The following is a 12,511-nucleotide window of genomic DNA, read 5'->3' as shown; positions in this document are numbered from 1 at the left end:
TACACAGCTTGTTCAGATAAAATGTAGTTTCTTTGGTGTTCGCTTGGCTTAATGCAGGGGTGTCAAACTCAAGGCCTGGGGGCCAGTATGGCATATGGGGTGCTTAGAGCTGCCTCACGGGGCTGCCTTGGAAACCGTGAAGGAGCGGCCCACAGTACCTCTGCCAATGAAAACAGAGCTCAGGAGGGCTGCATGTGGCCCTCTCCAGCTCTGTTTTCGCTGGCAGAGGGTTGCAGGAGGCCGTTGTAACTGAAATGGAGCTCTGGAGCACATTTTTGCTGACAGAGCACTCGGGCCACCATAGATGCCGCCAGCACGAGTGATTTCAAGCTGGCCATGCCCAGCCCCCCCCCCCCCAGGTCAAACGCAATCCTGATCCGGCCTTCAATGAAATTGAGGTTGACACCTCTGTCGTAGTGCATGGTGTGGATCCAGCCAGGTGGTTTGAAAACCATAGGTTGTAGCATCACATGTGAACCACAGTTATTCCTTAGAGCCGAGTATGGCTTCAGTCCCAGTTATACAGCATATGACTATTTGGGAAACCTTTATAGCAATACATCATTGAAACTTTATTGCAACAAAAGGAGGAAGCAAGACAACTTGATTGCTTTAGACTAATTATAAATTTGACTTTTATGGCACCTGTGTAGAACTTTTCATCTCTAGATAATTTTTCTGTTAAGACTCATTACTTTGAAATTATTTTACAGTGGTGACTGGTCTTGCCGCTATTAAAAAAACAACACGTCCTTAATATACAATATTGAAATTCCAGTCCTTGGATACATGTCTTTGTCACTGTGACCAACTGAAGAAGGAAAAAGCAGGTGACCTAGGATGTAGGCCACAGCATAGCATAGGCAATCAAGATTATAGATGGGATGGGATGCAATTGCATGGCAAAGTGTATGTGTTTCGGCCTGCTTTCACCCATGAAATCTGAAAACTTAAATGCCTGTGCCTCCAGGTAGCCACATACAGTTCTAGTGCACAGTTGACAACCTTCCTTGACCATTAGCAACATTTCCTGGGGCCTAAGAAGTTAAGGGTTTAAACATCTGAAGAGTGCAAGAGTGCCTGTTCCCTTCTAAATCACATACATTATTCAGTCAGTCTTCATCTTTCATTGACCGCCTGCTTTTTTTTAGATTGAAAAAAAATATTGTAAATTTAGGGCTTGTCTTCACTGGGAAAATTGTCAAATCACCCTGCACTGTACACCGTTAGAATATGAAATGCAATAATGCTAGATTTCATGTGCATTTACCGGCATGATTTTTTTTTCATGTTTCATTGACAAATGCATATCCCACTGATCCCAAAGAAACCAGCCACATTTTGACTTTGGGTATTTTGGGACCTCAGTCAATGAATGCCACAGATAACCCCAGATGAGGCAAGTTGCAGATTTGCTTCTCCCTTTTAAGATTTGATGTAAAAATGAGTCTGACTTGACTTCACATATCCCACCAAGCCAAAATGGGATGATTCAATAGGTCACGGTGACTGGCTTCCTATTGCAATTTGAGTCGAAACTCTTTTATAGCTTAATGCAATGTGTGAAACTAGCAAACTGGAGGCCCATTGGTGCAACAGAGCACTTCCTAATCGCCGTCATTTCCTTCTGTTTTTTTTATCTGCAGATACGTAGCCATAGTTCTAACTAAAGTTCAAGTAAATCATTCAACAGGCTATGGAACTCAAGACAGTAATTAGCTGTATAAATACAGCATGCTAAGCTGCAGTGTGATTTCTTTGGTTTTGCCTAACTGGGGCATGGGCTGTCTAACAAACCATGGATAAACTGGTTTCATGCAATGCATGAACCTAGCTGTTAAGTTAAAGGAAAGCCTGCTTGCCTTTAAACATGAAAGACAGTATAGTACAAATAAGGTGTTAAAGGGAGGGGGGATAGGAGCAAAGAAATATAAATTTACTGCAGCTATCTCTTTATGGGTTAGCCATATCGAGTGTTACATTAACTGTCCTTAAAATAAAACCTGAACACAAATATACCTCACATTCCTTCTTTTCAATCTCACAGACAGGAAAGAGTAAATAAGTAACTGCATTCTGGTAACTTACATGTTAAGACTATAGAAGCGATCCCAGGCATTTCCCAATTAGATTAATTTTCAATGATAGCATTAGGAACATTTGGAGTGATTATTAGTCAAACACAAACAAACAAAAACCTGCCTCCCCCCTCCCCCTCCAAACAGCAAATTAGATTTAAACTTATCAAGATTGTCTGAGCTCCAGCTGACAAGCAGAATAAACAATTCTGGTATATGTGAAAATAGCTAAATCTTCCCTTCCAGGGAGATTTCTACATTTTGACAGGTAAGTCTTTTTTGTCAGTTATGGCTTGGCTGCAAAACAGGCTATTTGTATTTCAATGGGAGAAACATGAGACAAAAGTGCCAGACTTGTCTTCTACTTAATCTCTTAAACTTGTCCAGATCTGCAAAATGGCTCCCACCCTGTCTTCAAAAGGAGAAAAATCCCACCAGAATTTGTCCAAAGAGTCCATTCACTGGTGTAGCTTGAAGAAAATAGCCAGAGGGTAAAATACATTCATTGTGTCATCTGAAGCCCCGCAAATGGTGTCCTGGGGATAGTCCTATGACGGCTAACAGAAAATAAAATGTTTGGGTAAATATCTTGAAAGTTTGGCAGCTCTAGCAGAGGTATTTTTTTTAAGTGGAAGAGCTGCTGTATGTCCTCCCCCTCCCCCAGGGTGGTCTTTGAACCAGAAGCCTTTATCTCTTCAAAGCAACAATCAGACAAGGCTTTGATGTTTAGCTCCTGGGGATCAAACTAAAATTCCAATGGTTTATCTGCTTGACTTACTCCTGCAGCAAGATCATCTGGAGATATCTTTGAAATAGTCTCTAGGCCAGAGAGTGGCAACATTCGTCCACCTAGCTGGGAAATTCTGGGATTTGAAGTCCACACAACATAGCCAACCAAGGTTGAGCCAACACTATTCTAGGCTGTTCTTGGTGGAAGTTGATTTGGGGGTCTGACGTATAAAAAAAGAGGACGAGAGAAGCTGATCAGAACTTCCCTAGGGCCATTTGTTCCATTAGGATGAGGAAATTTTTTGTCTTTAAGGATTAGTTCAAGACAGCTGTAATTGTTGTAAGGGGGAGGGGAGAAGGAGAGAGAGAGAGCATGGCTTGCTTTGCAACAATGCCGGAGAGTTTCATTCCACTTCCTCAGCATCAAGGTTTGGCCGGCTGCCCTGCAGAAACGAAAGCATTGCCCAGTCTGTGCCAGACTTGTCTTCTACTTAATCTCTTAAATTTGTCCAGATCTGCAAAATGGCTCCCACCCTGTCTTCAAAAGGAGAAAAATCCCACCAGCCTACACCGAAGTGTTCCTCTGAGTATGGAAAGTGGGAGAAGCTTGCAGCATATCTGGCAGGCTCTGCCTGGTTGACAACTCTGAGCTGGCTCCAGTTCTTGACAAGGCGGCAGGATACCTCAAGGCCTGTTCGTAAGGGGGCGGCAACTGTGAAGAGAAGATCAGGAACACGGGTATATTCCCTATAATTGAACTCCACACTCCATTCAAAAATTAGTAGAGGGGGCAACATATTCACCAGCCACTACAACCAAATCTTACATGTGTTCTGACCCAGGCTTCCCAAGAGCATGAAGCAAACTCCTGGTCCCAACAAAAAACCCTTTTATTAATTTACTGTGAATTCTGCTCCTTCGCATCCAGCAAAGTCTTTCAAGGGAGGATTTACAGTCACAGACCTTATCTGGCTTGGAGAGCTGCCAGGTCAATATCTGCAGAACTTGGCAAGGAGTCTTAGAGCGTCAATAACCAAGTAAGCGAACCAATTGTCTCCTGCAAACTCCACTCCCCTCTTGCTCCTATTTTATTTCCTCTGAGAGGGGCCATTCATTGTCCACCTGTGGCAGGGGTGGGTTCTTACCAGCGTTGGTACTGGTTCACTTTGTGGGCGCTTCACACACACGCAGTACACTGTAAATTGTTCTGCGCACGCGCAAAGAACACTAAAAAACATGCCGGTAAGGGCAATGGAGACCGGGGAACTGGTTCGGGGTCATGGCCAGCCTGGGCCGCTGCCAGTTCTGAGACCCAGACCAAATTACCACTATCGGTTCGCCTGAACTGGTGAGAACTGGTATAAATCCATCTCTGACCTGTGGCCTTACTCCCAAATCAACCCCTGTTCTTTAGCTGTTCCCTTCATCTGGCAACTGCGCATGCGCCCACTGGGAACAGGCTCCAGCTGTTCCTCTGCCTCACTGATGTCTGACTCTGAAGGCAGCTGATGACTGGCATATGGCTCTGTCCCCCACTCTGCCTCCGACACAGAGCCCTCCTCAGAGCCTTCCCCAGACTCCAGGACTGGCCCATGTTCCTCCCCAACCTCCTCACTGTCCGAATCTGCTGCCAGCTCTGGCGGGCTACAACAACATGGGTGACTTCAAGGCCTTACATCCATGGCTGAATAAAAGTGGAGGCTGAGGTAGATATGAAGAAAACCTCTTACAATTACTGAATGAATTCTACTAAAAAGACTGAAGATACAGGTTCATTGGCTTGGGCCTGCACATATTGTGCTAAGCCAAAAATATTAATGGGTGCAAGCTTGATGCCAGGACCTCAGTACAAGGACAAAACAGTATTAAGACTATTTTAACTTCCCAGGATACTCCATTACACATCTCAAAGTAGCTGGTTTTGCCAGTACAATTAACGGAGCAGCTGCTGAATTCACTTGCCTCAAAAGGTTTCAGGTCATCTCAGTAAACTTCAACACGTCCAATGGATTTTTAAAAAAAAAAAAAAAAAGCAGTTTTCTGTAATTTGTCTATGGAGATTCTCAGCCATTCAGGTCATAGTTGTCCCAAAGGTGCTTTATCAAGAGGCAATTGGACTTTTCTTGTCTTCAAAGAACAACAAGGAAGTCCAGTTGCCTCTTGAAAAAGCACCTTTGGGTTTTCTGTCTCATGTATAATCTGTATCTCCTTAAACGCCCAATCCCCCCACCCCGCTCCCATTGCACTCTAATTTTAATCCTGCATCAATTAAAACCCACTTTGAAAAGTGAGCTGTAGTTCACAAAAGCCTTTGAATAAGACAGGTTAGTCTGAAAAGAGGTCTCCTGATTTTTGGTTACTACAAGCTTTTCAAAATGTATTGTACAGACCCACTCATTATGTCTAATAATCCATGCTTTATGGTTTGGAGCAATGAGTGATCTCAGTCTTTGTGATGTTATATAAGGACAGTGCAAACCAGTGCAATGATTTTCTGCATTCTTCTGATGTAGCTTTTATTTCCATTTTTTTTTAGGGTCAGCTCTCCTTAGAATAAAGGCCTATAATCACCCTAGCAGCTTCTTTACAGGTAGTCCCCGACTTACAACAATTCACTTAGTGACCATTTGAAGTTAAAACAGCACTGAAAAAAGTGACATTTTCATACTTAGGACCATTGCAACATCCTCAAGGTCATGCGATTTTCATTAAGATGCTCGACAACTGACTCCCATCTATGACGATTGCAGTGTCTGGGGTTCATGTGATCCCCTTTTGCGACCTTCTGATAAGCAAAGTTAATGGAGAAACCAGATTCGCTTAACAACCATGTTACTAATTTAACAACTGCAGTGATTCACTTAACAAATGTGGTAAGAAAAGTTGTAAAATGGGGCAAAACTCACTTAACAACTATCTCACTTAGAAACATAAATTTTGGAGTCAAATGTGATTGTAAGTAGTACCTGTGTACTTCTTAACTTTTAAAATAAATTATTCTTTTTCTCTTTTCACTATTTGGTTTGTGTGTGTGTGTGTGTGTGTGTGTATATATCTATATCTATATATCTATATCTATATCTATATATCTGTATATCTATATCTATCTATCTATCTATCTATCTATCTATCTATCTATCTATCTATCTATCTATCTATCTATCATCTATCTATCTATCTATCTATCTATCTATCTATCTATCTATCTATCTATCTATCTATATATATATATACACACACACACATACACATACATACATACATACATATTTCAAGCACTGGAAATGCATATTTCTTATGTGTGAAGTGGGTGTTTGTAAACACACCAAATGTTTCAAAGAATTGTGATAGAATTTTTCTTTAGTTGTTGCAATTAAATTACCCAGCAGCTGAGCAAGTGATACACTGTGCTGAAGCCAAGGAAGTAAACTGAAAAGCAGTGCAATATGATAAACACCTAGCTTGCAATATAGAAGAAGCTTGTCTGTAGTCTTCCGTTGGCATGTAAATGTTGTGTTTAAACACTTGCTACATGAACTAGGATTGTCATCCAATGCTTTAATTATACTTCAGCTGCAATCCTACACCCATTTATCTGGGAGTAAGCATTACAGTACTGAATGTAAGGGCAATTTCAGTAAACATACAGTATTTTTCAGAGTATAAGATGCACCTTTTCCCCCTAAAAAAGAGGGTGAAAATCTGGGTGCGTCTTATACACTGAATACAGCATTTTTGGCCTACCGAAACCCTGCCCCCTTTGCAAAAATGGATGTGCAGAGGGTTTGGGAGGCTTGCAAACTGCTCCTGGGGGCTCGGGAAGGCAAAACCAAGCAAAAAATGGGCTGTTTTTGCTTGTTTTTACCTCCCACAGCCCCCAGGAGCACTCTACAAGCCTCCCAGAAACTCTGCATGCCCCCCCCCCTTTTTTTTTTTGCAAAAAATGAGGTGCGCAGAGGGATTGGGATGCCTGCAGAGTGCAAAATCCTTTTTTAAAAAAATTTTACCTCTTCATAATCATAGTGTGTCTTATACTCCAGTGTGTCTTACAGTCCTAAAAATACGATACGTAGGGCTGTAATGTAGTCAGTTAATACATATATGTGCCTTGGCATGCAGAAAAGAACAACAGCTCTGAAGCTAGAATCATGCTTAGTTTTCAGAGGGTACCAGTATATATAGTAGTGGATGAAAATAAAGGGACTCCTTTATTATTGATTCAAGATTTCAAACCTGACTTTTTTTTTATGTTGTGGTTCCTGGAAATCTATCATAGGACCCTGCTGATAAAATAAGCTGCTCCCCATACCAAGAGGAAAAGAGAATTGATGTCGGAGGGGCCAGTATCCTCAGATATTTCCCTTCATCATTCCCGTCATAACTTCCCATGAATCTTATTTTTCTGATGGAGGCAAGGACGAAATGATGGAGAGAGGAGAGGCTTTGGATCAAGCGAACATAAGACTTCTTTGTCTTCACCCATACACCCAAAGAGCTTCTGACCTAAGATAGAGTTTGGGTTTGCGTTGTAGGAAGTTAGCATCTACCCCTCTCCTAGAAAAATGAAATGGGCCATTAAAATGCCTGAGACAGTCTATTCTACATAACAAAGATATCCTCCCTTCAGCTCCAGAGTGATGTAAGTAAGGCATAATAGTATTAGCCCTTTACCCATCTCACCACAGGGCACCTGGGAAGAAGTAATGCTCAACCAAACTTGGACTCAAAACACAGCCTACAGAGTTGCCCTTGCCTGGCCCCATGGGAGTCTGACAACCAATCAGAATACAAGCTCAGGTTCAAAGCTCAGAGAGGGCATAACCATGGACTTTCAGCATCTCTCTCTTTTTTTCTCTTCTTCACCCAACATCCGGGAGCATGTGATGCCCTTTTCTGTTCAGAAGCTCAAGCCATGTGATCCTGTTCACCATTAAAACCATCTTTCCAAGCAGCTTTCATGTTTCCAGTGTCTTTTCCCCCACTTGGAACTGAACCCAAAAGGACATTTCTTCCAACGGCGTAATCACCATTTCCCCCCCACCCCCCCAAAGGGAGAAACTGTTGATTTTTTTTAAAAAAAAGAAGAAAGACCAAATCAGTGATATTATATTCCTTCCTATGCCCAGCTGATTTTTCAGCAGCAAGAGCGTGGATTCATTGGGATTTCAACACTAGACCCTTCCACAAACAGAAGGGACTTTGACAAATATTAATGCCTATATTTTAACAATTTCTCTGCCAATTTTAGTGGGGATGATTCTTGTATAATCCTTTGGCCTATTCTCTTGAAAATAGTTGATCAATCAGATCATGGTTGGGCTATGTGAGAGTTCAAAAATAATTTCATTTATATTTTTAAAAGAACTATCTTCTTAAAAGAAGACGGTTTTGTGAGCAGCAAAAGCAATGAATCAGTGCAATAACAGCGAATGCATTAAAAAACGGAGTATTGTAATTCACAGACACATATCCGGCAGCAGTAATTCCCCATCAATGAGGTCTCAAAGGCATTCTGGGAACAACCAGGTTCTTACATGATTTTACAGAATTCTGGAAGGAGTCCTGTAATACAAAGGGGAATCCTCTTTGCCTTGCGATGGGGAGAATTTGATAAGGAATGTCCATTTCAGTCATAGGACAAAATGGTAGAAATGGGGTGATTATCACCTATTACATCAAAGCTACACACATACAGTATTACACAACTACCTTGGGACAGGGCAGTTTTGACCTTGTTTTTGTGCAAGGATCACAAAAGCTACATCTGGTTAAAACCTTCCTATCTTTTCCCTAACTATTAAGAACCAGAAGAGTCTACCCTGGGTATCTTGGCACTGAGATGGAATGTGACCTAGTCAGGATAATGTCTAATATATTAATCCATATAATTGTGAAAACATGCCCTAAAGACTAAAAGAATCTATAAGTCAAAAGGTTAATAAGAAATCGCAGAGAGAGGCCACTGCAAATAAGCTATGGTTGCTGAACTTACTAAGCATGTGAGGTTGGATTTCTGCAGTAGCTCTAATACAGTAGCTCTAACTCAGGAAAGCCTCCAGAGTCTGGGAAGGGCGAAAAACGGCCCAAGGGCAAACCGGATGTTTGTTCCCAAACTAGCAGAGCCTCCTCTTCCTCCTTTTTAACCAGGCGATCTTCGGCTGCTGCACAATCCCAAGGGCACGCGCTGCCCGGTTTGCTGAATCCGGCGCGGCTTCAGAGAAAGAAGGCGTGCGAGAAAGCCCCTCCCCCCCATCCCCACTGCCTGAACGTTTGAATGAAGGAGGCTGCAGGCTCCTTTGTCCTCGGCTATGCCATTTTCTTTCGTTCTCTGCCGAACGAGTGAATGAGGCAGAGGGAGACTGAAAGGAGATTGCATCCCTTCTGTCTCCCTGTTGCTCAGAAAAGCAACTCCAGGAAGGTCCTTTGGTGGCGACAGGCGTCCTAGAACCTGCCTGCTAGCAAAGAACCTTTCCAGAGTTGCTTTTCTGAGCAACGGGGAGACAGAAGGGACAAAATACCGGCCAGCCGGGACGGGTATACAGGGCTGGGGGCGGGGCAGGCTTACTTCCGGGTCCGGTCACAAAAATCAGGACTTTTTAAGAATGCCCTGGGACGTGGGACAAATTGTGCAAAATTGTGACTGTCCCGTGAAAATCGGGACGTCTGGTCACCTTATTTATATCCCAACATTACAGAATTTCAGTTCCCGGCATTGTTCACTCCTGTCAAGGTGGCTAGAGCTATCAAGAGGTACAACTCAGAAATACCTGCTCCGCTCTTTTGTCTGACTTCAGCTTGTAAAGATAAAGGTTCCCCTTGCACATATGTGCTAGTTATTCCTGACTCTAAGAGGCAGTGCTCATCTCCGTTTCAAAGCCAAAGAGCCAGTGCTGTCCGAAGATGTCGCAGTGGTCATGTGGTCGGCATGACTAAACACCGAAGGTGCACGGAACGCTGTTACCTTCCCACCAAAGGTGGTTCCTACTTTTTCTACTTGCATTTTTACATGCTTTCGAACTGCTAGGTTGGCAGAAGCTGGAACAAGTAACGGGAGCTCACTCCATTACGCGGCACTAGGGATTCAAACCACCGAACTGCTGACCTTTCTGATCGCCAAGCTAAGCGTCTTAGCCACTGAGCCACCGCGTGGCTTGACTTCAGCTTGTAAGTTTTGGCAAATATTTATATTCAAAGAATTCCATTGACGTCTTGCAATGAGTTCTCCCTTTCTAAAACTCATTACTTCAGGTTTGGCATGCGGAGAAAATAAACCTCAACATACTGCAGGGGGAAAGGTAGGGTGAGAAGAAAGAAGTGCTGGATTTTGAGGACAGATGATTTAATCTGAGTACAAGGATTTGACGCTAGATGTATGTTCCAACGTGAGTTCTTACTTATCTACTGTTTGGCCTATCTAGATTACATGCTGTTATATAAAGGCTTATATATCTATAGAAAGTGCTTTAAGTGTGCAATATAAGTTGTAATTGGTGTTCAAGATGCTGACTGCCCTTATTATTTGTTGATATGAAAGTTTTAAGGCTCATGGCCATTAGAAATCCCAGCATAGGGTTCCAGGTTGTGATTTCAAAAGCATTTACTTTCAGAGAAAGGAATTAGGTTGTAAATTCCACGGAGATCAATTGAATAGACTCCCTAATAATTATATATGAGATTACATTTCCTAGTAGTGAAGCTGGTGTTAGTTCATCTGAGTTAAGTATTCTGCTCTAAGCAATTATTTCCTTGAAATGTCAATATCATTCACCCGGTTATTAACTCTTTCACTACGGCACAGGACAGACTGAAATTTGTTTGAAATGGGGCTTCAAAGCACTTCTATGAGACTACAATTTTAAAGAAATGCCAGTAATATGGTGGAGTCCTATTTGCACAAAGGCCATGCACTTTTCCCTTTTCTTCTATTATCACTGCTTGCCAAACAAATTCTGTAGATTTTGAAACCCTGGAAAAAGTAGCAATAGGATAATAAGCCTTTTATTTGATTAAATTTGTTTCTAGCCTCAGTGACCTGGAATTACAAGTCACTGAGGCTAGAAACAAATCATTATTCTTTGACTAAGACAGTGTTTTTCAACCACTGTGCCGCGGCACACTAGTGTGCCGTGACATAGTGTAAGGTGTGCCGTGGGAAAATTACTTTATATATAGTCAATATAGGCACAGAGTTAAATTTTTTAAACATTTTCTAATGGTGGTGTGCCTCGTGATTTTTTTCATGAAAAAAGTGTGCCTTTGCACAAAAAAGGTTGAAAAACACTGGACTAAGATACCAGAGAAAAATCACCCTCTAATAGACTTTTGATTTTGGTGAGCACTGATGGTTTTACGAAATGTTTCGAAGTATAATTTAAAATGTGCAAGTTTTTTTTTTAGCTGTTCAGTTCCAAGAGAGTTGTTCCAGCCCTCCTAAAGGTTTTCAGATATTGCTCCATTTATCTCAAGGCCAGTTTGGCCAGAACATTTTTCCAATAGCCCGGGTAGTACCAGAATATTTCCAAACTGCTCAGGACAATCATTTTGAACTCCAAATGTCATGTTTTGTACTGATAGATGTACTAGACACTTTTTTGAAACATTTTAAACTCAAAACATTTTGCACGCCACCAGTTGTTAGAAGAGCAAGATTAGTTTTGTTTTTATTTTAGTTTCTCAAACCACTATTATAAGGCATACCGTGTTTTCCCGAAAATAAGACAGGGTCTTATTTTCTTTTGACCCCTGGAATAAGCACTTGGCTTTATTTTCAGGGAGGTCTTATTATTTTTGAGGTACAGGAGGCGGTGAGCGTGGTCACCTCATTGCTGCTGCTGTGTTGCAATATTTTCAGGGAGGGCTTATTTTAGCGCATGCGCTCAAAAGCCCAATTGGGCTTATTATCCAGGGAAGTCTTATTTTCGGGAAAACAGGGTAGTAAAGACCATGATGACTTAAATGATTTAGAGTACTGGGTCAAGAGCAGCCAGAGTTCATGTCACAGGTGACCTAATAACAAGTGGAGACCCTAGCAATACAGTCCATTCTCTAGCTTTTCCTACCTTCCCTTAAAAACACACTAGAAATATAACTTCCCTCATCCAGGATCCCTTATCTGTATCATAGCAATAGCACTAGAACTTAAGACTTATACACCGCTTCACAGTGCTTTTATAGCCCTCTTGAAGTGGTTTAGAGAGTCAGCATATCATCCCTCCAACAATCTGGGTCCTCATTTTACCCACCTCGGAAGGTTGGAAGGCTGAGTCAACCCTGAGCTGGTGAGAATCGAACTGCCGAACTGCAATCAGCTGGCAGTCAGCAGAATTAGCTTGCATACTGCATTCTAACCACTGCACCACCATGGCTCTTTTTTTTAATTATCCCTTATCAATAGTAATATTTATTTTGTCTACATCTCACCTTTCCTACAGAGACATAAGAAGACATACAGAGGATTCACTTCTTCTACTTTCTCCACAAACACCTTGTGAGATTGGGTGACTGAGTGTATGTGTGTGTGAGAGAGAGAGACACTAGTCAAAAGTCACTAAGCGAACTTCCATGGCTAAAAGCAACCCATACCTGACAAACATCTGAACCACTCCACCACTCATTCAATTTCTTGCATAGGTAAGTTCTCTCTCTGCTATCTTAACCAGAAGGTTTTTAAACACACTCAATTAAAACTAGGGAGAACTCCAAAT

The 12,511-nt window shown here is 41.9% G+C and overlaps 1 protein-coding gene across 3 annotated transcripts in view; it reads right to left on the bottom strand.

Annotated features, from left to right (window-relative positions):
- Positions 1-618: 618 nt before the first annotated feature.
- Positions 619-12,511, bottom strand: part of LOC106553869 (uncharacterized) — a 40,889-nt gene continuing 28,996 nt past the window's right edge. For all 3 annotated transcript variants that reach the window (XM_087710003.1, XM_014072449.2, XM_014072450.2), the window contains one exon: positions 619-3,519. In XM_087710003.1, coding sequence (XP_087566129.1) covers positions 3,373-3,519 — 147 coding nt within the window. In that variant the 3' untranslated portion in view covers positions 619-3,372. The remainder of the gene's footprint in view (positions 3,520-12,511) is intronic.

The sequence above is a fragment of the Thamnophis sirtalis genome, unplaced genomic scaffold, assembly GCF_051295495.1.
Source record: "Thamnophis sirtalis isolate CommonGarterSnake01/CBP01778 unplaced genomic scaffold, rThaSir2_p1.2 scaffold_3, whole genome shotgun sequence".
Taxonomy (NCBI): domain Eukaryota; kingdom Metazoa; phylum Chordata; class Lepidosauria; order Squamata; family Natricidae; genus Thamnophis; species Thamnophis sirtalis.
The sequence above is the reverse complement of the archived record's forward strand: the minus strand, read 5'-3'. Positions and strand labels throughout refer to the sequence as shown.